The 26,585-nt window shown below is 49.0% G+C and overlaps 1 protein-coding gene across 1 annotated transcript in view; it reads right to left on the bottom strand.

Annotated features, from left to right (window-relative positions):
• FOXK1 (forkhead box K1) overlaps positions 1-23,005 on the bottom strand; it is a 70,638-nt gene extending 47,633 nt beyond the window's left edge. The window contains 2 exon segments of the mRNA XM_004440884.3: positions 22,459-22,834; positions 22,837-23,005. Coding sequence (XP_004440941.2) covers positions 22,459-22,834; positions 22,837-23,005 — 545 coding nt within the window.
• Positions 23,006-26,585: the final 3,580 nt, after the last annotated feature.

Here is a 26,585-nt window from a genome sequence, read left to right as displayed (position 1 = left end):
GCGACCCTGTGTGTGAACTCAGCCTGGCCTGGTCATCCAGACTGAGGGACCTCAGGAAGGTACCTAGTCTCTCTGAATCAGGTCCCTCCTTTCTAAAGTGTAGGAACACCATCCCTACCTCATGGGATTATGGGGATATGGTAAGACAGTGCACATGATAAGGCCAGTAAATACACAGTTCCTATCATCATTCTTCTCCTACAGACGTGAGTGTTTAGATCTTTTCTTGCAAAGTGGCCACCTCATTGCAACCCACCTACTGGCTGCTGCTGACTCGTATTCCTAAGATGAGGTGCTAATCGCATCGCTTGTCTACTCTAAACACCTCCAATGGCTTCCCACTGGCCATGGGATTCAGCATACCTTTCTACCCCTTCACTTGCCAAGACATCTGAGGTCCATTGAGAGCACCACATCCTCCTTTACCTAAGGTCCCTCCTCCTCAATGTCCAGATGAGCTCTCTCTTGCTACAGTGACTGCTAGCTGCTCACCAAAATCCATCTCTTCTGTTCGGGGCACATTTCCTAGCATCCTGTGTAGATATGTGTGCCTCTGAGACTAGTTCTCACCAGGGGAATGTGCATGTAGGACAGAAACCATTTCTGGGCCATCTCTTTGAAGAAGGGAGAGTGCCTGCTCCCCGCTCTCTCCCCTTCCACAGGCTGGGTGCAACTGACTATGTGGCCCCTCAGGGAAGGAGCTCTTCACCACAGGAGGAGCTGGCTACGACTAGGACCCCCACCTGAACATTACTTCCTCTGTGTGTGAGCCACTGTATGTTCACTGGGTGTATTTGTTACTACACTCTAGCCTCCCTGACTGGTACATCACACAATACAGCCTGTGAGCACTCGGCCTTTGCGTCTGCTCTACCAGAGCTGCCCTACGAAAAGCCTCCCGGTGCAGGAGCTCAGTGCCCTTGTGTTTCTGGCAGCACCTGCAGGACTAATGCCAGCACAATGCTTCTTAAACTGAACGAGAATAAACTCTGTCTCAGGCATGGCATCATGACGAAACATCGTGTTTTAGTAGAAAAAGCAAAATTGACTCAGGGTCAGGAGACGTGGATCCAGTCCCAGCCTTGCCCTTTAACTGGCTCTCGGGGCCTCTGCTCTACACACCCTCTAGAGCCCTCGGCGTGCTGAAACACTGCAAGTCTATGCACTGTGTGCTGGTTCCCGTATGCCCCAGGGGCAAGGACGGTGTCTAACATGGCTCCACGGGAGTATCGATGGATACACATCTCTAGCAAGAAGGAAGAACTACAGAGAATAGGAAAGAAATGAGAACAATAGGGCAATGATAAGGAAGAACAACAACAAACTGAAGACAATGAAAGGGGGGAAATTCAGGACATGGACCTGCTATAATTCCACGTGGTGGAGGTTAAGTGGCTCCACGGAGCTCAGTTTCTATTAAAAGCAGCCCGGCCCGCGCAGACCCCCGGAACAGGCGCCTCTCGCTGCAGAGCCGCCGGCCTGCCCCCGAGCGGCCCTCCCTCCACAGCAAGAAGACCGCCCGCTGCCGCAGAACCGGCAGAGGCATGAACCGGGCAGCACGACTTTCTCTGCAGTCCAGGTGACATTTTTATTACAGCTAGAACACAGTCCTCTACGTAAATCCCCATTACTCCACCCAAACCAAACGTTGAGTCCACTGCATCTGAATCCTACCTGTGGGTCTTTGTAAATGAACCCGGTCAAGTATGCAGACCCAGAGGAAGGCAACTCCCTTTATCGAGCACCTTCCCTGAGGCACCCACTACCTCAGAAAGGAAGCGGGCATCTGCACTGTTTCACAGACAGAAAACCAGGCTGCGAGGACACAAGTCACTCATCCAGAGTCCTCAAGTCACCAGAACAGTAAATGACAGCTTCTATTTAAGCTCTGACCTTCTAACTCCTCAGACAAGAAAACAAAGAAACTAAAATTTGTCAAAAATCTTGACAATAAAAACTGCTGCTGAATCGACTCACTACCATACAATTTAATTTTAAGAAATCACTTCTCTTGCCTGCTGCTCCCTTCTCAGGCTTCAGAACAGCACTGAGAGCTGACCCACACAGCGTGTCCTGTGCACCAGGACCGACCCTAGTGCTGTCCCTGCATGAGCTCCTTCCAGCCTCTCACCAGGAGGAGCAGGAAGCCCACCACCCACCATGCAGACGAGCGCTGCTACTGGGCAGAGAGAGGAGGCACAAATAGCATGAGGTGACTCAGGAATTAGGATTACTTTGTAGAATTTCACCCCTCAAATGTTCAAATGAATGGCATAACATGCAACTGACATTTTTTATCATGTGAATTAAACTTCACTGTGGCAAATTAGTTCACAACTTCACCAAAGTTAAATTCTGAAACTTCATCCTTTCAATGCCTAGCAGACCACACATGCCTGTCCTGAAGCCAACAACTGTGCCCAGGCTTTGGAGGACATGGTCCGCATTCATGGAGAAAAGCCCAAGTTTCTGGATAAGTGTCAGGGTCCAGGTCCTGGGATAAGGCCCTTGTAGGGGGACAGGGTCCAAGTCCTGGGATAAGGCCCTTGTTGGGGGACAGGGTCTGAGTCCTGGGATAAGGCCCTTGTTGGGGGACAGGGTCCGAGTCCCGGGATAAGGCCCTTGTTGGGGGACAGGGTCCAAGTTCTGGGATAAGGCCCTTGTTGGGGGAAGGGTCCGAGCTCTGGGATAAGGCCTTGTTGGGGGAAGGGTCCGAGCTCTGGGATAAGGCCCTTGTTGGGGAACAGGGTCCGAGCTCTGGGATAAGGCCCTTGTTGGGGGACAGGGTCCGAGCTCTGGGATAAGGCCCTTGTTGGGGGACAGGGTGAGAGTTCCGGGATATGGCCCTTGTTGGTATACTGGGCCCATGCTCACCAGATCACGGGCCAGCAGCAGCAAGTCTGCCCAGGCCTGCCCAGAGACGTCCTACTCCACTGTGTGCTCGGTCAGCCTTTAATTCACCAACAAGTATTATGTGCTTGTTAACTGACTGGCCCTGTACAGGCCCTAAGAATAAAAATAAATGGCAGTTTATCCTAGAAGATAGGGCTTGTGACCTAGTCACAGAGGCAAATGAACATAGCAATGTGACTGATGCTGCAAAAGAGAAATAAAGATGATAAGGAGCCACAGCGAAGAGCCTCCCCTGACCTGGTAAAACAAAACTGGGGGAGAAAAGGTCTGCACAGGCCAGGAGGGCTGAGTGGGGGTTCTCCGGGAGACAGGGAGCAGGAATGGCACTCGGGGCCAGAAGAACATGAATAACACGCCAGGATGTGAGGACCTGGCTCGAGGGTTAACAGCCACCCAGTGCTGCTCCGGCTGCTTCCAGGAGTCAATACCTTCCAGCAGCCTCTTTTCCAGAAGCAGCAGCTGACTGCCAGTCCTCCCCGCAAACTCCCCAAGTGGGAGAAGCCCAGAGGAGCCGGGGCCACCGGTGCAGCCAGCACTCACGCCACAGGCTGGAGAGCCCACCGCCCCTGTCTGCCCCTGCAGCTGCCGCAGCTTCACCGCAGAAACATTTGGGAGAAAACTCTTTTTCAGCTGACACCAAAGTAGAAGTTTACACTATTTGGGGCAAATTGCTGTATTTTGATCACACCAATTTGTTATACTTTCGTCACCTCTGTTCTGTTCTCATTCTGTCACATAAAATTCCATACTGAACCGAGAAAATTACTTTGGATATCTGAAGGTCAAATTAGATTTTGACCAGTTCAACCTTTGCCAAGGGAGTGGTTTTCTTCCAAGATCCACTCTGATTTATGTTCAGGTTAATCTCCCCCAAATTAGCAGCCGCTGATACAACAGCAGGCAGACCAGCGAGTCAGGAAGTATGGCCAGTTTCCTCAGGGAGGCTGGGGTAATCGCTGGCTGGCAAACGGATGATGTTTACAAAGCAACAAGGCTCATCTTAGAGCCTCCACGCCATCCCGGACGAAACCCAAAACTAAACACAGTGCAGCAGTCTCAGCTCCAAGCAGAATTTGAAAAGGCCTTTATTTGGCTTAAGACGCAGGCCCTTCCAAGAGCACATTCCTAACGATCGTGGAAAGCCCGAACAGCGCCTGGACCCGGGGAGACGCCTCATCCTTCCGATCAATCCTCACCGGCCACCAAGGGGGCCCTGTGCCCGGCGATCTCCTCCTCCACATTTATTCAGAACTGGGAGAATATGTGAAAAACTGCGCATCGATGGCAAAGTACGCTTTCACACACGTAAATGAGAAGAACATGTGGGTCGGGGACAAACAAACTGGAAAGACAGTGACCAAGCCTTCAAGCAAATTGCCAGAGGCGGAAGAAATCATTCCACGGCCTGCTCCTAAAGCCACTCGCCAGCTCCTGCAGCTTCCCATCGCTGAATATATTTAGTACTACACAGAAGAAATTATCCATCTGGGGAAACTGGGTCATAAAACAGATTAATAACACTGAATAATCGCGCAGGGAGAAGCCTGGTTTCAGCAGTGTCGGGTACACTAAACTAGTTTAATTGTTATGTAAATGGCATTCTCAATCCCATCAATTTATCCCTGATGGCCTATTCATCAGAACCGTTTTCTCTGAAATAAAAACTAGCCAGACACTCCTTCCCGGCACCCACCCTCCCCACACCGCCAGCCCCCGTGTCCGGAATTCCCAACAACTCCTGTATCTCCGTCAGTGTTTGTGGGGCACCTGTCTCCACAGTGCCCACGTGCTTGATAAGAAATGGGGACACAGCATTACAGGACAGCAGGAAAAGGGAAAAACATCACTCTTCCCCTGAGCCTGGAAAGGTCTCCCTCCCACTTGCCACTGGGCTCTGAGGGGTCACTGCCCGTGGGGTCCGCACCCGGGCTAACACGGTATCTCTCCCCCATCATGGACGAAGACAGGAAGCCCTTGGGTTGTTCATTTTCACCAAGAAACCACAGTGGAGCTCCATGAAGGTGCAAAGTAGTAAGTTATTTCCTCATGAGATTTTTTTCACAAGCTGTTATTTGTTCAGTTTCTATATATTTGTAAACCCTGCAAAAAAAACAAAAAAAACGAGCTGAGAACAGCGGGAAGTCTCTGTAGATCCCTGAGAGGGAGCTCCAGCCAGAAGAAGGGGAAGCGCAAACGAAAGGTGTGTCAGGACGGCCTCCAGGCAGGTGAAGGAAGGGTCCACCCTGACCATGGGCTCAACACTACTCGACCGACAGACATTTACAGCAAAGGAAGAACCCCTCCCGCACACACTCCAAAGGCTTCACCTTGTGGTAGTCTCTAACTAGGCGCGTCAGGATCTCCTGTACTTGTCTCCACTCTGAAAACAATTGAGGAAAAACTAGAATCCACATTTTGCGTTTTGGTTACCAGGAGCATTATCTGATCCAGTCTGTAGGAATTCGGGTCTATGACGAAGACGGGTGGGGAGGCTCCTTCCTGATAAGACGGAGTCACAGGAACCACGCCAGGCAGCACGGGGCCACCACCACGTCTGAGGAGCCCGCTGTGACCCCTCCCTTCTGTGGGAGGCTTCAGCTGTCGGGGCCAGGGGGGCGAACTAACTCAGGATGCAAAGCGATCCTAACCTTCCTAACCTACCGGTTTAGACAGACATTAACATAAAAAAGGGCTGTAAAGTCCCTGACTGATGGGGTTCGGAGTGCTGGCAGTTGTGAACTCGAAAATATGCAGTTTCAGAAAAGTGCCTGCTAAGGCTTTTTAAAAAGAAACAGACGCAGGAAAACGCCCTGAGCGGTACCAGTGGTCGCCTCTGTGGGGGGAGCTACCGTGGCTTTCCCCCATCCACACTTCCGTCTTTTCCCAGTTTTCCGTAAGCACGGACTGCAGATACAATGCCACAAAGCGTGCAGTAATAAAGCTTATATGGATATAGAACATAAAAGCTGAAAGGCACTGTTCTTTTTTGCCTTCTTTTAAAAACTGGCTCCTCAAAAAAGAAATGACACTGAAGAATTTGCCTTTTAAGAAAATTAGAGAATGCAGGCTGAAAAACTCCCAAGTGAGCTCTAGAATTCAAGACTTTTTCCTTTTTGCTAACTACCATACTGGTAATCTGGAAAACTGTGAAAAGAGTCATTTTGGACAGACAAGTTCTCCAAAGAGGTAATGATCAACTCCTTTAAAAAGTTTCTGACTTTAGAATTTTTACCTACTTTTTTACAGTTATCTTGTTAAAAACATGTCGTACCGCCCTGGCTTCTTAGATGACAGTGAACAAAATGAAATTACTATTCTGTAAACTGTAAATGCTGAAAGCTACGAGGAGCTATAATTTAAAAATTGATAAAATTATTGATTAGAAAAATTAAAAATGAACATGTGCATCAAATCCCCAAATGTCAGAGTTCTAGTTCAAGCCCGTAGAGGTTAGAGGTACGTCAGAAGGTAGGAAGCTTGAAGAATTAATTATTCCCAAATACAATTAGAGTTCCGCGTACCTGTGCAGATGATACACATAAAAGACAAAAGCTGTGGGACCAGACAGCACAGGGAGATGAGGAGGCACAGACGCACGGGGATGAAGGGGTCAGGGCGCTCCTGGAGGAGCTGGCCTGCGGAGAGTCTGCAGAAAGATGGCCTGGGAAGGCACGGAGGCATCCCGGACAGCACTGACGATTCAAATGGTGATTAACTGAGTTCTGAGAACCTCCCCACCCATTTCACCTCTGGGTCAGCAAAGGTAGGGGAGGGGTGGTCAGGTTCTCTCCCTCCCAGGCCTCAGATCTGGAGAATGAATAGCACGCCTCCTAACATCAGAACCAAGCGTCCCTCCAGATGGATACAGCCAGCCCAGGGCACAAGGCCTGGAGAGGACGGGGCCCACAGGCAGGGCGCCGTGCACAGGGAACAGCCTGCAGGAAGGCCCTGAGGACACCCCCCCACCTCCTACACTCTGTCCACTTCCCCAGATGCGCTGGGTCTCCCTCTGCTACCTGCTCCCTTGTCCTCCTCCTTGCCCACAGCCACCCTCAGAGGCCCCTGCAAGTGTCACCCTTGGTGAAGTTCCTGAGACACCGCTCCTCTCCCACCCCCCAGGGCCACTGCTCCAGCCTTCATACTCCCCTTAGCCCTGCCACATCCTCCCGTCCCAGAGCCCCGGCGTGTGTCTGTCTGGCTCAGTAGACAGTGACCAGGGCCGAGGCTCTTGGCAGCTAGAGACAAATTCTTTGGGTTTTATTTGGAAATGGCGGGCCAGACCCCAGGTCTCACTGGTGTGAATGGAGTCGGCAGGGAGATGCTCAGTGTGCGAAGAGCTTACCATGCACTTTCAGGGCCGCCCCATTAACAGTCTTAGGGAATCATTCCGGCTGCTTCTCTCTGCATTCCACAGGCCCAGCAAGTAGAAGAAAATGCAGACTAGACTGAGAGCTGAGGACAACCAAACGCTTCCGCCACTAATCCAGTCTTTCTGTGACACCTGGTCCATTCCACTGTGGTCTAGATCTTAGTTGATGAATTTCATGAAGCAACAGTCCCCCCGTCTGGGGCTTCCCCAGATCATGTAGTCTTAATACTGAAGCTTTTAGTTTTGCCACACAGAATAAAACACTTCTTCTTAATGATGTTCTGTCCCTGACTCCCAGGTGAATAAAACCCCCCCAAGTCTCGTGGGCTCCTTAAATTTTATGCCCACTTCCTTCCTTCCTGCACCAGGAGGTCAGGAAGAAAGCATATCAGGCGAGGACTCCGGGCCCCGCACCCTGGGCTGACCCCGACCCTGGAGAGGCGGCTCCTCTTGAGGGCTTCGCTGAGTTGTCCTTACACAGCTCTCCCCTGTGGTGCTCAGAGGCAGCCCATCACCCAGCGTACTGACTTAAGTCCCGAAGGACCTTTAGGTCTATCGACCTCTTGCCACAGCCTCGGCGCAGCCCTCTGGTCCCCGTGCCCGAGCACGGCCCCCATGGTCCGTCTCACAGAGTGGCCAGGGCTGCTCCCGTCACTCCTCTCCTTCGAGCCTTCCAGGGCTCCCTCCACACAGGCGACCGACGCTGTCCCCTCATCTCTGGCTTCCTTTCCCTCCTCGCCTCAGAGCCACTGAACTTGCAAGTCCCACTGCTGGGAAGCCTCTCACTCATGGGCTCCTGCCTGTAATTTAGGTCGTAAAATATCACCTCCCTGGAAAGGCCCTCCCGCCCACCTGTCTAAACGTCCTCCCGGCTGGTTTTCCTCATCGAGCCCTGCACTCTCCTGAAATCACACGGCACATCTGCTCTCTGTGGTCCTGGTGTCTCGCCGAGGGATTCTGTCCTGCTCCCCTCGGTGCTCCCAGCCCCCACACACCTAACACGCAGCACTCACTCACTTGCCAATGAAGGTAAAAGCAGAGGCAATAGTAACTGACTGGATGCTGGCAGCGTGGACACGGGGAGTGAGGGTGACCTTTAGATTCCATCAGTTCCAGCACAGAGATGGCCAGGAGCTCAGGAAAGGCAGGCTGGAGACGAGCCCTTTGACAGGACAAGGAACCCAGAACCGATCTGGCCTCGGTGGGGCGGAGCAGCAGTGATGCTCAATCTCAGACCCAGAGGGAGCTCCTGACGGCCGGGCACGCACAGCTGCGCTGGAGGTCAGCAAGGCCACTCCAGGCACTGAAAGAAGCCATTTTGGTTAGAGCTACGAGAACAGGGACAGGTAGGCAAGGAGGGTGCAGAGCCGGGAAGGACTGAGGTCCAAATATTAGGGCTACGAGTAAACAGTCACAGTTATTTGTCAGATAGTATCATCCATGAGGCAATCTTTTGGAGAAGGGGAAAACACGCACAGTAAAATGAAAAGACCGTGTGACACCATTTACTTAAATTGGAACCCCCCACACACACACAAAAGTACACGTGTTATTCGTAGACATCTCTGCGTGCAGGAAAGTATGAGAGAGGACTGGAGCTAAATTCCTAAGGCTCCTGCTTCTGGAGAAGCGAGGGAAATGAGGTGGGAAGGGGAACAGAGGAGACCTCAGTGTCATCTGTAGCGTGTTGTTAACATATGACAAAATGGGCACAAGTGTCAATTCTTCGTGGGTACACAACTACATGTTAAATTATCCTCTGTACTTTCCTGTATTTTTTAAATGTCTTAAAATATATATGAATTATTTAATCAGTTCTGGGCTTCCATCTCCAATTCATAACTTTTCCTCTGCAGAACGTCCTGCGGCCCAGCTGGCGGTGGTCAGAACCCCGAGGTGATGGAACTGGCTGAATGCGAAGCCGGCCTGACATCACAGCCCTCTGCCCTGCTGATCTCTCTCAGGGCCCTGCCTAAGTTTTAGCCCGCTTGTGCACCCTACAAAGGTTATTCAAACTGATTCAAGGTAACCCGAGTTCATCTTTTCAAATCCCCTGTACTTTGAGCTCCCATCCTCTGGAGAAGCAGCTCAGGGAAACACAAGAAAAAAAACTCTACTGTTCTCTCTGATCACATACAACCTTAGGAGCCGGGAGGGGTCTTGGCGATGCCAAGCCTGTTCCACAGCCAATGCCAGAATGCCATCAGTGACTGGGGCCTCTGCTGGGAGGCAGAGGGCGGGTCCACTCCACTGCCATCAGCTCGAGGCTCTGCAACAGTTCCCTACCAACGAATGAGATCTCACTTCCAACACCCAGATGCCTTGCAGAGCCAACACAGTTCCCCTCCTACACGGTCACAGTGACAGCAGTGACGATGACGATGATTCGGGCATGTGGTGAGTGTTTCTATACGCCAGGCACCGAGGTGATACTCCTAACGTACCACTTTCAGTTCTCACAGTCACCCGGGAAGTGGGCAGTGTGCCCATTTTACAGATGAGGAACCCCACGCTGGAGGTTACTCACTTGCACAAGGGCAGCCAGCTAGGAGGTAACGAAGCCATCCATACCTTTTCTATAACCTCCCATCACTTTCTTCGGCCAGACTGTTTTCTGCATTCAGATCTCTCCTATTTGTTTGTTTATTCATTTTGCCAACAAGCATTTACGAGGCACCAACTATAGGCGAAGCACAGTGGTAGGTACTGGCGTTACAGCAGTGAACCAGAAAAGCACAGTCCTGTGCCCACAGCACTCAGAGTGTACCAGAGAAACAGAACTACAAACCACCACAGCAACAACGAGGCGACACCACGAACCCTGGGGCGCTGTAAGGGGCTGCCCCCGAGACTCGCCTCAGAAAGGCACCGGAAGGCCACCTTAAGAAAGTGGCTGTTAAGAAGCAAAGCCATTTTTACTCTAGAAACAAGAATAGAGCCCATTATCCTTGTACTTATTCAATGTTATTCGGAGGTTCAGGCCAATCCAATAAGACAACAAAAAGAACTGAGATATAAACCAGTTGAAGAAAGAGACAAAATAATCATTATTTGCAGATGAAGATTATGACCTAGACAACCATACAAAAAGTGCGTTAAAGAACCATTACTAGAAATGACCAATGAGACTAGACACAAAATTAGTATTTTATTCCAGCACTGAGTCTCAACAATTACTTATTAATTACAAAAGGAAAAGCAATTACCACTTGGTGAAGGAGCCGGACGACATCTAAGCCAGGCGATCCAAGTGGACTCCGTCCAGAAGGACACCACAAGTCTGCATGTGATGCCAGGGGAAGGGCGCACGTCCCTTTCCCAGCTCCCAAAGATGCTTAACACGGATCTAACCAGAAAAATCTAAACTGAGAGACACCCAATAATGTAACCGTCCTGTTTTCTTTAAAAATGTCAAGGTCAATGAAGACAAAGGGCTGAGAAGCCGTTCCAGAGTCAGGAGATCGAGAGACAGCACAGCCGAATGCAAGGCTCCCTCCTGGACTGGACCCTGGGCGGGGGTGGAAATGCTACAAAGGACGCCACTGGGACAACTGACCAGACTGGAATATGGGCTGTGGATTAATAACATCATTGCAGCAATGTTAAATTTCCTGAACTTAATAACAAGACTGCGGTTATGGAAAATACCCTCTTTCTTAGGAAATATATATTGTAGCATTAAGGAAAAAAGGGGCACAATGTATATAACCCTCTCTCAGATAACATATAGTGAAATACTACAGCAAACTTGGCCAAATGTTAAAAATTGATGAACCTAGAGGATATATGGGAGTTATTTCTACTAGTCTTGCAACTTTTTTGGATGCTTGAAATTTTTTCAAGATACAAAATTTTAAAAATAAATTAGTATTGGGCGGCCCCGTGGCTTAGCAGTTAAGTGTCCACGCTCTGCTGCTGGTGGCCCAGGTTCGGATCCCAGGCGCGCACCGATGCACCGCTTCTCTGGCCACGCTGAGGCCACGTCCCACATACAGCAACTAGATGGATGTGCAGCTATGACACTATCTACTGGGGCTTTGGGGGGAAAAAAATAAATAAATAAAATCTTTAAAAACAATAAATAAATAAATTAGTATTATAAAGCCCATACCCCCACCCCAAAAGAAGAAAAGAAACACACGTGCACACACGCACGCGTGCAAGTACACACATGCACGCACAGTCCACCTTTCCTACGTGTAAGTCCTAACTCTTCAGAAAATAATAAGGGAAAAAAAGATCCCACTCATATTAACCGTCCCCAAACAAACACATAAAACACCCAGGATTAAACACAACAAGAAATAAAGGGGCTCTATATAAAGAAAACCAGTGATAGGAGGTGTTGATTAATCTCAGTAAAATGTATCGACAGGGAAGAAGGTCTATGATCTGGAGCAGGGGTGTGCACACTGTTTCCATAAAGGGCCAGACAGTAAATATTTTAGGTGTGCAGGCCACATGATCTCGTCTCAATTAAGCAGCCATAAGCAGCTTGTAAACGAATGGGCGTGGCTGTGCTCCAGTAAAACTTTCATTTATAAAAACAGAAGCCTGGCAGGATCTGGCCCACAGGCTGTAGCTTGCTGCCCGGATCTAAATGTGGCCAAGACTGGCTAGCTGTTCACCAAAGTGTTTCCTCTTCTCCCTGGGCACACGGCCCTCCCTTGAGCGGCCCTGGACTGAGCTCTGGTCATTGGCACACAAGCAGAAGTGAGATATGCCTGGCCCATCGACACTCCCCCGCACGACCCTCCCGCAGACACCCTGATCAGACACCACTGCAGCCTGGAGAGCCAAGCTGGGACGGTGGGGTCACCAGATGGGGCCAGCCTGGGTCCCTGTATTACCACTTGAGGGCGGTGTTTTCTGACCACTGATCAGAAACACCTATTTTGGATGTCCTGTGAGCAAGATGGTGGAATTCACCTCTTACAATAGTCAGCAGGCTACAGAAGATTATGTCTATCAATAAATATTCACTCAACAGATGTTTAGTGTCTTCCAAGAGCCAAGCACTATGCTGGCACCAAGAACATAACGTGCAAGGAACTCAGCACGGCTCCCAGGGAACTTACCGACACTGATCAACACTCACGCGGTGTAAGGACCAACGGTGCTGATCAGCGCCACCTGGGATGAATGGTGGCCGTGCAGACGGCAGCCACACGCAACATGCACACATTTGTTTATAAAGGAATTACACACTCTGCAAGGATATAAACCCAAATATTACTATTAAGGAGCTGGACTCACACGTAATCCACCGATAACCAATATTCACAGTAAACCCCGGGCTGCAAAGGGCCGCAGAGATTTTTTTTTTTTAATTTCCCCCTAAACCAGCAAATTTCTCTCTCCTCTTTATCTGCTATCCACAGGAATCATCTCTCAGATCCCTTTACTTTTCCCTCTGGCCTCAAGAACGAGGGTAATAAAGGGAAAAAGGAAGCTGCTCATTCTAGGGTGGTAGAAACTGAAGAGAATTACCAACCTACTCAGCAACAAGGCGTTTCAAGAACAGTCTTTAAGAAAGGGTATGGCTGGCGGGTTCCTCACCTCACACCGTATGACCACAGACAACTTTATTTAGTGGGTCTGCCTGAGTCCCACAGCCTACACCAGACTGGCCTGGTTTCTTTGACCTCGAAGCATAATGCAAAAGACAATACTTGTGCCTTCGAGGTGAATGGGGTAAACTGAGGTGGTGGGACACTCAGGAGCCTGGGGACACACAGACCTGCAACCTCCTGAAGGACACCAGCGGCAGCAACACACGTGGCTGTTTAAACCTAAATTCATGGAAAAACTAAGCAAAATTAAAAATTCAGTTCTTCAGAAACACAGCCACATTTCAAATGCTCAAAAGCCACACAAGCCTAGTACTACCATCCCGGACAGCACAGATAGCCAATATTTCTGCCACTGGAGAATGTTCTAGACTCTCTCTGACATCCCTGGTTGGCTAACCCAAGAGTTACCAGGCCTGGAAAATCTGTTCACACCATAATTTACGAAGAAAAATACAATTGCTAAGAAAGCTGAATATTTGTCGAGTCTTCCTGTAGCAGTAGCCGAGTAAGGGCTGTACATGTGCCCGGTTAATGTGAAATCCAACCACAGGGAGGGGGACTCTCTGAGGGGAGAGATGTTTTCCTCGGCTGTGATGAGTCACTGTTCCCAGCCTCAGGGATATACCTGCCAAGCAGACAGGATATTTATGTCCCCAAGGGTAGAAGTGGAGGAACACAAACTTCTACTGTGCAGTTTTCCTTTTATGTCACTTCTTGGCCTCCAACCTGGCTGCTCTGTCATCAGTATCTTCAGATTTCATTTTAACACTCTTTCAAAATCAGCTCCAAAGAGTTACCAGTACAAATGATTTTTTACTGACTACATGTCCAGCCACAGAGCCCTGGTAGCATACAGGAGGCTCCTTAATTTCATCAGTAAACTGTATCCAAACCACACGATAGGAGCGAGTATTTCTGGGAAGGTTTTCCATGGACAACTGGTCCCCCCACCTCGTGTGTTTATCTGAGCTTGAATCACGCATGGCTCACGAGTACTAGCCAGGAGTCGCCTCCAGCTGACGTCCTCCCTGCAGCTCACGAAGCAATGGATGGCTGTGGATCCACCATCACAGCACAGTCACCACATCTGATCAACACGGCCATCTTACACAAAGATCTGGCACCAAGTCCAACTGTAAGCTACAAAATTATTTTTTGAGTCCTATATGCTACCCCCAAAACCCAGAATACCCGTGAAATAGGGCAATGCAAGTCTGTGCGAGGGGGTGGGGGTGTCCGAGCATGTCTGAGCTTACAACTGTCCATTTGGAAAAACAGTAAGTACCTTTGTTTCTGTGATACAAATCTAAAAGAGCAAAGCTCTTTCAGAATAGTCAGAAGATTGCTTTTACCCTCTGTGTCACCCTGACTTACTATGAGGAGGGAAGAAAGAGAGAAAGATATCCACTGAGAAAAGTATCATATTGGGGAGGGAGAGAAGGAACGTTCATGTTTATCAAAAGCAGCATGTTTTTAGAAGTGTGCTTAGAAAGGTTCCATGAAAATCCCAAACAAGGCCTATTTCCATAAAAGCACGTTTTGTCCCTGACATCTCTTGAGGACTCACACGGTTCTACTTCCAGCCCCTTCTCCATGCTCCCCCCCCACACTCTGCCTTTGCCCTAGTGGCCCCACACCTGAGGCTGAAGAAACACAGCAGGGGCATCATCCGGGGACCAGCTGGGAAGAGGGAAAGGCCCAGACGCCCTATCTGGTTATGGGAAAGTAACAAATAATTGATGGCTCCATCTGAAATAATCAGGAACTGACTATACATACAAAAAAATACCAAATTTAAACCAAATTATGTCACAAGATGCTAATAAGGTCAATGACTAAATTATATGACTTTTTTATTTCTACAAAAATATACTGCCATTCAACTTTTAAAGCAAATTTAGGGCCGGCCCCGTGGCTTAGCGGTTAAGTGCGTGCGCTCCGCTGCTGGCGGCCCGGGTTCGGATCTCGGGCGCGCACCAATGCACGGCTTCTCCGGCCATGCTGAGGCCACGTCCCAGATGCAGCAACTAGAAGGATGTGCAACTATGACATACAACTATCTACTGGGGCTTTGGGGGAAAAATAAATAAAATTATTAAAAAAAATAAATAAATAAAGCAAATTTAAAAATTAAACTACACCAAAAAGCCTGATCCTTCCAAAGATTTCTATTTTCAAAAATATGAATTGTTGGGCTCAAGGGGATCAAATTTAACTACCAACTGAACTTACAGGTAAAATATACTTTTCTTTGTATAAGACATATCGACATTACGAGAGCTGCATAATTCAGTCAATATTTTCCTCAATGATCAATGCAGGAGGTTACAAAATCATGCACTGACAAATGCAAGACAGAGCAAAGGATTTTAATGTAACAGCACAAAAGTCCACAAGTTTCAGATTCCACATTGCAATTAACCTTTAAGAAACTACCACCTGTCAACTTTTGGTAAGTATCAAAGAACAACATCCCCAATTATCTGAAAGGCCGCTAACATACCCCTCCCTTTCCAGCTACACATCTGTGTGAGGCTGGATTTTCTTCATATATAGCACTTAACAGAAACAATGGGTCACAACAGACTGAAGGCAGAAGCAGCTATGAGATTCCAGCTGTCTCCTATTAAGCCAGAAATTAACAATTTTTATAAAAAATGAATACCCCTTGGGGCTGGCCCGGTGGCACAAGCGGTTAAGTGAGTGTGCTCCGCTTCGGCGGCCCGGGGTTCGCAGGTTCGGATCCCAGGCACGCACCGACGCACCACTTGTTAACCCGTGCTGTGGCGGTGTCCCATATAAAGTAGAGGAAGATGGGCACAGATGTTAGCTCAGGGCCAATCTTCCTCAAGAAAAAAGGGGAGGATTGGCACGAGATGTTAGCTCAGGGCTAGACCTCCTCACACACGCACACAAAAAATGAATACCCTTATTCTAGTTTTTTGTGGGGAGAATAGTTATTTTTTCATTTTAAAAAGTTTCATTTCAAAAAGTTATTTTTGAAATAGGTTTATTATTACTATTTTTGAGTAGATTAACATACACATTTTAATTTCTCAGTTCTAATTTCTAACATGGTAAGCATAACAGACAAATCCCACACAAGCAAAAGCTCTCTGGGGTCCCCAGTAATGTGGCAGGGTGTAAAAGTGCTCTTGGACTGAAAATCTTGAGAACTGCTGCAATAAACAAATGTATGGGATGCCCAGAGGCATCTCTGCCCAAAGGGAACCGTGTACCTTGAAACGTAGGGTGGCAGGTTCGGGGAAGACTTTCAGAAACACTGGGGCCTTTGCTAAGGGACAGGGCCTGGCCCTGAGGGCACTGGGCAGCCACTGCGGTTTCGAGCAGGGTGCAACGTGGTCAGAGCTCAGCTCTGCATACACATGTCAGGAAGAACGAGTGCCCTCGGAGGAAACAAACGGAAGATAAGTCTGTGCCTTTCTCCTTCTCGGCGTGGTTAAACATGTTACAGATGACTAAGGGCAAAAAGTTTCTCTGTAATCAAATCATGTATAAAATATCCGTCTCCATTCTGTGTGTCTACTGGAAATTATTCTTGGGAGAGAAAAGCCACACATTTGCAAGCAGCTCAAGATTTAACGCTAGAACAGTTACGTCTAAGTAAAGTAAGGGCACGCTAGCCCATCCTCATCACATCCAAAGAAAGCCCACATTGTCAACATTCTAGAAGTGGGTGGAGTGAGGCCTGAGGGCTGTAGCGAGGGACCAGTCCTCAGTAAACTGGCTGGGTCACACTGCTCTCACAGCCCCTGTCCAGACTTCTGGACAACACACAGCACGCCTCCCTGGCTCCCTGTACACAGTCACAAAATATGTTCACATACAGATTCCACTTTTCTTTCTTTTTAACCAATCAGCAACATTTTACCAGAAAACAAGAAACTCGTGAAAAGTGATGGCAGCAATGAAAATTAACTAGGAAATCTCCTAACAAGTCACAACGGAGGGTCTACTTCCAAGAAATCAAAGTAAAAGCATTTTATATAATCTTCTCATTCTAATATGAAATGCTTTAAATGGAGGATAATTATGGAAACGAGGCATTGCTGTAATTCGAGTTGTCATTAATTTAGCAAGTTTATCCCCTGACATTCACAAGATGCAAAAACAGCAAGTAGTAAATGACTGTATCTCCAAGCAAATGCCTTCATTCATTTCAGCACAAAATTTTAAACATAGCTGCGTCTTTGTCAAAAGTATTAACTATGAACACCATTAAAACTTGACATAACACACTTTAGCACCAATCAGTCTTATTCCTCAGCAATGACAAAGGCTTACATAAATTTATTATAAATTCAATTCAACACATACTACATGATAAATAACATCCTTCTCATAGACTGATTTTAAAATACTATATAAGTTTTCCTATATGGGTGATAAGCCCAAAAAACTCAACGTGAACTAAACTACTAGTAAGTGGCACTATTTTTATTAACATAGATTCAAAGGACTAGTTCCCAATTTGCTACACTCTCAAAAACCTTTTTAAAGTAAGTTTTCAACAAGATGACAGTCTAACTTTGAACAAATATATGTAATACACAACTGCCAACCAGCAAGAAATCCAGAGTAAAGCATTTATTTAGAGAAGATACCACATTCTGTATTTTGACCGTACTCTCCACATACAGCACGACTGAATCTAAAGCTTCATTTCCTTCCACTAAATGCTCCCTCCTTCCCATCTCTCAGCTTCATTCCATAGCAGTTACCATTCCTCCAGCTTCACATTCAAACCATCTCCTCTAACCAAACAATCACCAAATCGGAACATTCCTTCCTTTAGAAGATCTGTCAGCTCCATCTCTTCCTCTCTAGTCCCAGGGCCGCCTCATCTACGTCTGAAGGAGTCAGGCCTGAGTGACCCTTTCCTACGTGGTTTCCAGGGCCCTTCAGCTCTGCACACATCCGCACACATCCCAACAGACCGCCCTCCTCTCTAATCACAGCTCCTCTCTCCAAGTGGGACAGAGCCAGCACAACCTCAGTTTTCACATATTCCAGTTTGGGCCACTAAAAACAGACTGATCTGACACCCTCTCTTGTCCCCAGTGCAAACAGAGCTCAGCACACACGCCCACTCCTGGACCAACCACCCACAACCAAGGCATCGGGTCACATAAGGACCCTGCAGCTCCCACGGGACTGGGGAGGCGTGGTGACAGGGTGAGGGAGAAAAGGAACCAGTCACTGTTTTCCAGGAATGCCTGGGAGCAAGGCATTCACCAAATACCTGCTGTCTTCACTAAGCCTAGGGCATTTTCCAACTAATTTCAAAATAATTTCAATCTGATAACTACTGGTATGATGGTTAGTAACCAATTCGATATTCTTCAAGTGACCAGTCGGAATAGCAATAAGAAACTATGTTCTGTATTTTTTCACAGGGCCTAAAACAACTATTTATGTAGTAAGATGCTTTGGTGGTTACAATTAATTACGTTGTATCACAGTACATGTGCAGAAGCTGTGATCCGTAACACATGCCATTCACAGTATTTCTTTCAGAGAGAGAGTGCGTCAGCAGGGCGAAGTACGCACGCTGGCAACCAAAATGAAGGGCAATGGTACAGGTGATGATAAATTCACGGAGCTAGGCAATGACCGAAAAGCGGCTAAGGGAGACAGACAACGTCTATGCTTCCTGACAGACACATGCACCACTGCCTCGGAGGCAGTCGGCAAAAAACATCAAACCTGAGTCTGATCAGATCTCTAGGTCCAAAAACCAATGTACAGGAATGACAGGGGAGAGGACACACTAAATGGACACCACAAGAACCCAATCTGTAAAAGCAGACCGTGGCAAACTGCCCAGGACAAATGACCCGGTTCTTTGGCGAGAAAAAAAAGAGAGTGAAACGACCCTATTAAAATGAGATTATAAGAGATGTGAGAGATACAGCAACCAATCACAATTCTGGACCTCATTTGGTTCCTGATTCAAATAAACACAATGTAAGAAAAGAAAAAATTCATGAGACAGTAAGGGAAATCTGAGCAGTGATGGGGTGTTTGATGATGAGAAAAAATTATTATTAATTTTTAAGGTGTGATAATGACATTGTGGTTAGGTTTTTTAAAAAAGAATCTTTATCTTTTATTGAAGTATTTACAGACAGAATATGACATTTGTGATTCGCTTCCAAATAACTGGGGGCAAGGGGAAGATGAGCAAGCACGGAGATAAAGCGAGCTTGGCACAAGACGATAATTTTGAGGCTGGGGCAAGGGGACGTGGAAGTTCTTGAAACTTTCTGTAATAAAAAGTGTTAAAAAAAAAAGGAGTCATGCTTATCGCAGAAAATTTGGAAAACAAAGAAAAGTAAAAAGAATCCCATAAATCTTACCACTCACAGAGGCTACAACAGAGGCTACAACAAACAGAAGTCTCGTTTTTACCACAATTATTCAAGTAGTCCGTATTTATTATAAAAGTGTTAGAAAGGTCGAGAAAAGAGGGAAGAGCAGGTAAGGGGCTGTGTATGGGTCTTTTTAGTTCACAAACAACATCTAATTCAAATTCCAAATTGGATGGTATGAAGAACTACAGTCACACACACAAACCACACCCGCCCACACAACCCGGGAAGGCTGTCCACACCACCCCACGCACGCTGACCGTCTACCTCGGGAAACCAGGCCAAGTCAATGACACAGCTTTTGCCCCATGCGTGCTGCAAATTCATTTAGTCACTGATTTGATCCCTCAACGAACACAACTCAGTGTGTGCACCTAATGCCAGCCAGTTCCTACGCCGTGCAGTCTATGGGGGGAACGCAGGGGGAATCACAACCGTGTGCGCTTCCCTCCGTTCGGGAGGGAGCCATCGCTGGACTTGCGAGCACAGTGTGAGCACGTGGTAGTATATCAAGATCGGCTCTAACCAAGGTCCCAAGGAATTGTTTTTCTACCAATGCTTTAAACACGTTGCAGTTTTGGGAAACCATACCGGTGTGAACAAATGGGGGTAAATTCTGATATTCCTCTTAACCATGTGCCTTCCGGAGTGGGACAGAAAAAGGAGGAATGACACAGTGGAGCTGTGAGGGACTGTGAGGCACATGCGAATGCCACTCGAGGTGGAAGTCCTGTGTAGGGAGGGGTGGTGCACGCCACCATCATGCAAAGAAAAAGCTCCGAGTCTCACATAACTGCCGTCCACTAAATCCAAGCATGGTCGAGTCAACAACATTCCAATACAAGAAGAATTTCAAATTTACTGTAAAGTAATTCATAATTTCAAGTATTAATGGCAAAACCTCATACCAAAGCTGGAGAGGAAATAGATGATAATTACTGCCATTCTTTGAAAGTCATGAATTTCTTGTTTTGGAAAAAATGTACACATTCAATTTCCTTGCTCTGAATTCATTAAAATTTCTTGATTACTTGCAACGTGATAGGCCAAAGAACCTGGACCTAACTCTAAACAGAAGTTTACAACAGCCCATTGCATATATGTGATGACTTAGGTTTCTAAGTTTTCCAAAATAAAAAACAACATAAAACTGCTCAACATATTTGTCAACAGGCTCTGTCAGTTTTCAGAAGCAAACAGCCTTGCCCTAGGAGAGCAGACACAGACATCCACTCAGCGTTTCTCCTTCTGCATGTCTGTTCTGCTCTTGTAAACTTCACAGCACCTCCTACGTGGATACGCTCAGAAGCACAGCTGAAGCCAGTGGGTCAGACAGGCACAGGGTGGGCAGAGCACCAGGCCAGAGGGCGGTCAAAGGTTAGGCTGCCAGCTACAAGCCCAAGCTCCGAGATGCACCCACTCACAAGGCAAGCTCCTTGGGCGCCGACCTACAGGCATCGTGAACACCAATGCCATTTTATAAACAATAGGTTTGGTACTCGCCTATTTAGCAGATGATCTGATGACTCTGAGGGCTGAGATTTCTTCCCCTGAGTTAGAGAAAATCCTAGTGCATTCAAGATGCAGAAAGCCAGCTCCTGGTCAGGAGAGCACCTATTCTCAGGAACTCTGAGAACAAGACTGCTTCAAGAAAGCACTTACAGAATCTGCACTACATACAACGGCACAGAGCAAGCGCAGACCTTTAAGAGCCACAGGGCAGGGAGGGGAAGGAGCTGTTTACCTATCACTTTCTCACAAGAAGAGCGACTGGCCCTGAAATGCATTTAATGGGCCAGAATGGAGAGAGTGGGTAGGCTACGGAAAAGATACCACAGAGTAATAACAACCAAGAGTTAGAACAACTTTGTTATTCACCAGGTCCTGATTTTACCGAAATACATACCTTTCATGTTTGGGAAGTCAAGATATACTCTCCCTTTCACGCCCTAAGCAGGCGTGAGTCATTGTTGATGTTGCATTTGAAAACTATTCAATACAGTATTTACAACCAACATGCCAAGGCCCTACAAAGGGAAGAAGTTTACAGAAACAAGCTTTGGGCCCTGGGAATTACCCCAGCAAAAATTCCCTGGACTCAGGGCGCTTATAAAAGAGGGAATAATTAGAGACAACTCTGGACCACGAGGCACACTGGAGAAAGATGAACACTAGCGAGGAGTTAAAGCAATTACTACGTAGAAAAAGAAAGTGTCTAAAGAGGAAATGAGTAATTAAATAGGCCTTCTGCGGATCTACAGATCTTGAGAAAGCAAGGATCTCCGGGGGCAGAGCAGATGAGGGAGAGAAGTGTACGTGGACACCGGAAGAGAGGGGAAAGCGAGCGAAGACCAGAAGGAATACCGAGATGTTGCCAAAGCACATCGGGGCATCATGGGGCCCTGCGACCTGGGTCCGCCTTTTCCAGGCCCTGGCCTCCACGCCCTGATGCGTCCCCTTCCTGCCCAAGAACTCTGAGCTCTGAGTGCCCCCAGTGCTGGGTGCCACCGCCCCATCCAGGTACCCTAACTGGGCTCGGAACGCCCCCGAGTGCTGGGTACTACTGCCCCATCCCAGGAGCAGGCAGGCTCCTGACCTGCGTCTTCAGACACACCGAGAAGAGGGCATTTCCTGTCCTGTCCCACTGCCCCCAGGATGGGAATGTCCCCTCCCTGCCCATATCGCTGCCTGTTCAGATCTGGCCCGAAGTGCCCGGGGCTCGGGCCAGGAGGGCGGTGGGGGGACGGACTGGCTCTGCCCCCGGGAACCCCGCACCCCCCTGAGCGACACCGCCTGATGCAACCCTTCTCGGGAATACGTGCGAGTACAAGGGCGACCCTCAGGGTCCAGGCCAGGCGGGGGCAGAGGCGGCTCTCGGGGCTCCAAGCCAGGCCGAATAGGGGGGCAAAGGCGACCCCGGGCCAAAGTGGGGGAGAGACAAGGGCGACCCTCGGGTCCCAGGCTAGGCGGCGAATCAGGGGAGTCCTCGGGGCCCCTGGGATCGGGGGCGTCCCCGGTGTCGGGCGGGGAGGGGTCGTGGGTGAGCCCAGGGATTGGGGCTGGGGGGGATGGAGGTGACCCGGGGGTCGGGGCGTCCCCGGGGGTCGGGGCGGGGGGATGGTGGAGGTGACCCGGGCTCCAGGCGAGGGTCGGGGGCAGGCGGGTAGAGGTGACCCGGGGTCCGGGCCGGGGACGCGGGCGGCGCACTCACTGTTTGGGCAGCTGCAGGGGGGGCGCGCCGCGCCGCTGGAAGGCCCCGTCGACGAAGACGCCGTTCTTGCCGAGGCAGCGCAGGTAGAAGTGCGGCTCCTGGAAGCTGAGCTGCAGGTGGCGCCGCGAGATGAAGCTCGACAGACCCATGCTCAGGTCCACCGAGCCCTGCGACGAGTTGCGGCCGATGGTGACGCTCGGCTGCCGCATGAGGAACTCGAACTCGCGGCCCTCGAGGCGCGCCAGCGCGGGCCCGGGGCTCCGGCGCACCGAGGCGGCCGCCGCGGCCACCAGGGCCTCGCCCGCCGCGCCCCCCGCGCCCCCTGCGGTCGCGCCCCCCGAGGCGGCGCCGGGCGGCGGCGGCGGCGGCGGCGGGGCTGGGCGGGCGGCGGCGGGGACGGGGCGGCGGGCGCGGGCGCGGGCGCGGGCGCGGCGGGCGCGGCGGGCGGGAAGGCGGCGGCGGCGGCGGCGCACAGCACCGGGCTGCAGGGCGCCGAGCGCAGCGCCAGCAGGGCGCGGGCGCCGCTGTCCTCGCCGACTTCGGCCATGTTCGCGCAGCTCCGAGCGGCCTCCGGCGGCGGCGCGGCGCGGGGGGCGGGGCTCCGCGGCCCGGCGGGCGCGGCATCCCGGGCCGGATCGCGGCGGCGGAGCGGAGCGGGGCGGGGCGGACCCGCGCGCAGACCGCAGGGCGCGCGCCCCGCCCGCCGGCGCTCGTTGGGGCGGGGCCGGGGGCGCGCACAGAGGGCGGTGGGGGCTGCGCTCCCCCGCCGCGTCCTGCCCCGGGCTAGCCCCCCGCCTGCTGTCCTTTCCTCCCTCCTGGGGCGACGGGGGTGGGGAACGCCCAGTGTCTAACTGGAAAGTTTTGATCCTGGGTCCCTGGAGAAAGGGACAAATGACCTCAGCAGTCTCCTGGGTCTGAGTCGCTCCATCCGCCCACCCTAAAGTGGGATCATACTTAAGCACCAAAATTAAGGGTTTCCATACTTGAACTGAAGATCAAGTTTGTGTAAGGATGCTTGCGATCCCCTGTGTTCCTTGGAGTCATCCATTCACTCAACAAATGGCTAGATCAAATATCCTGGGACCCATGCTAGACACCGGCCAAAGTAAAGCAGACCGCCTGCTCTTTAAGCCCCTCACAGTCTAATCAGGGGAGGCAGATGTCCGGAGAGAGATCTTAGCTGAAAACATGGAATTGGCCAATTTGGGGATCATTCAGATTCCTTTAGAACTTCAGTTATCCTGGCCATGCCTTCCTAATTCAGCCACGTCCCCTGAAAAAGGGGGGCAGTGTTTCCACATTTGCGTCATTTAGTAATGATTGATCGTGAGAAAATAGACCTAGCTCCTCCCTGGTGGAGCGTACAGTCTGGTGGGGATGCGGACGTGAGTCAAGAGCACACACTAATAAATATAAAATGACCCCTGTGGTAAGTCCGGAGAGGCAGTGGTGGTGGTGACCTGCGAGTATGTAGGCAGATGTGGCCGCCTAGGGTGGGAAGCTTGTCTGCTTACCCACGCTCCAGCCTGGGGCTGCAATAGATATTAACGCAGTCATCACATGAGTGACTATTTAGGTACAGAGATAAGTGTTTGAGGGGCAAGTAACGCAATTTTATGAGAAACTATAACAAGACAACCTACTTGACAGAGGGAAGGGGACAGTAAAAACGGGGTCAGGGATCTCTTCCCTAAAGAATGACACTTGAACTGAAGTCCAAGGATGATTAGGGGAGGGGCTGGGAATGCCGGGGAGGGCATTCCAGCCAAGGAACAGCATGTGCTAAGGAAAGGGGCATGGTGCCTTCAAGGGGTTGACGGTCAGTCACTGTGGGTGGAAGAAAGAGTGACCACTCAGCTGAACCAGATTAGGCTAAAGAGGAAGGGGGCCATGTCAGGTCATATAAGGATTTGGGTTGATCTCAGGAGCCGTGGAAACCACTAAGAGGTTTTAGGCAGACCCACATATTTGAGAGAATATGTGGCTGTCATGTGCAGCCTGAATCCGAAAGGGGTCAGTGACTGTGGGAGGCTAGTTAGGAAGCTAGTAGACCAGGCAAGAGAGGTTGAAGGAGGGAGATAGAGAGAAGTTGGGGGAGTCAAGCAGTATTTATCTCATACAAAGACACTTATATAGACACGGGTGGTGAGAATGTAAAATGGTGCAGCTGCTCTGGAAAACAGTATGGCGGTTCCTCAAAAAATTAAACATAGGACGACCATATGATCCAGCAATTCCACTTCTAGGTATAAACCCAAAAGAATCGAAAGCATGGTCTTGAAGAGATATTTGCACACCCATGTTCATAGAGCATTACTGACAGTAGTCAAAAGCTGGAAGCAAGCCAAAGGTCCATGGATACTTTGTATAGAGATCCGGTGGAATAGTATTCAGCCTTAAAAGGAAGGAAATTCTGACACATGCTGCAGCAAAGGGATGAACCTTGAGAACATTATGCTAAGTGAAATCAGCTGGTCATAAAAAGACAAATACTGTATGATTCCACTTCTATAAGGTCCCTAGAGTATTCAAGTTCACAGAGACAGAAGGTAGAAGGGTGGTGGCCAGGAGCAGGGGGGAGGGGCGGAGAATGGAGTTGTCGTTAATGGGGACAGAGTTGCGGTTTGGGAAGATGAAAAAGTTTTAGAGATGGATGGTGGTGATGGTTGCACAATAATGTGAATGTACTTAACGCTACTGAGCTCTACACTTAAAATGGTTAAGATGGCACATTTTGTGTGATGTGTATTTTACCACAATTTTTCTTAAAAGAGATAGGGATTTATGTACAACATCCAAAGTTCTTTCCTCTGGTTCATCTGAGGTGACTTCTCACTTTTTAATAAGTCTGTTTGATGACAAGAGGTACATACGTGCTTCCAGGCCCCTCAGGCTTAACTTAACATTAAATGTAAAGACTTATGCACAATCTGACAGGTCTAGATGATTCTTTTCCTGAGGAGCAAGAACCTGTATGATAATAATGCCAGGAGTGCACAGGGTGACTCACGGTGACCTTGCCCAGCCTAGACACTCATTTAATCCTTTGCAATTCCTTTCTCCTTCAACAGCAGCCACTGGATAGATCGACAGCTTCAACAGAGAGGGCAGGCAAAGGGCCAATAAAAAGCCATTCAAGAATCACAACAGGAGAAACTGAATTCTCTCACTCTCTCCAGGTCTGGAGGTTCACACTAAAGCTGTTTTTCAAAGCATTCACTCAAAAAAGGAAAAATGAAAAGCTTGCAAGGGAGAATCTGGTCAACCTTTGGGAGCCCACGACACCCAGGCCCTTACCTTGATAGAAGCCTCTGGAGCTGGTCGCAGAAACAAAAAAGAACAGAACTAACTCCAAGGCACTAAGCTATTGACAAGAAAAGTACACTGTCTTGGGAGGTAACAATTAAGGCCATGTTAAAAACAGGCAATGAAATATCTGGAGAAACAATGCATTAACAACAAAAAAGACGGGCCTGCCCGGTTGCGTAGTGGTTAAGTTAATGCACTCTGCTTTGGCAGCCTGGGGTTCACAGGTTCGAATCCCTGGCGCAGCCCTACACACCACTCATCAAGCCATGCTGTGGCAGCACCCCATATACAAAATAGAGGAAGATGCACAAAGATGTTAGCTCAGGGCTGATCTTCCTCATCAAAAAAAAAAAAAAACAAAAAAAGACATGTGAACAGATCCTTCACCAAAGAAGATATAGGATGACACATGAGCACATGAAAAGATGCTCAATGTCATTAATTTTTAGGGAGCAAATTAAAACCACAATGGGATATCACTACACACCAATTGAAATTGCTTAAGGAAAATGACAAACCAACTGTTGTGGAGAATGTGGAGTAGCCGAAGTGCTTCTGCATTGCTAGCAGAAGGCAAAATAGTACTGCCACTTTGGGAAACAGTTTGGCAGTTTCTTATAAAGTTCAACTAACTTACCATGTGATCCCCATTACTAGATTCTTACCCAAGTGAAATGAAAACTTGTGTTGACACAAAAACCTGTACGTGAATATTTATAGTGGATTTATTCATAATTGCTGAAAACTGGAAAAAACCTGAGAACCCAAATGTACCTCAACTGGGGAATGAATAAACAAACAACCACATGATGGAATAC

Source organism: Ceratotherium simum, chromosome 26 (genome assembly GCF_057802395.1).
Source record: "Ceratotherium simum simum isolate JZ-2026a chromosome 26, ASM5780239v1, whole genome shotgun sequence".
In the NCBI taxonomy this organism is placed as follows: domain Eukaryota; kingdom Metazoa; phylum Chordata; class Mammalia; order Perissodactyla; family Rhinocerotidae; genus Ceratotherium; species Ceratotherium simum.
The sequence above is the reverse complement of the archived record's forward strand: the minus strand, read 5'-3'. Positions and strand labels throughout refer to the sequence as shown.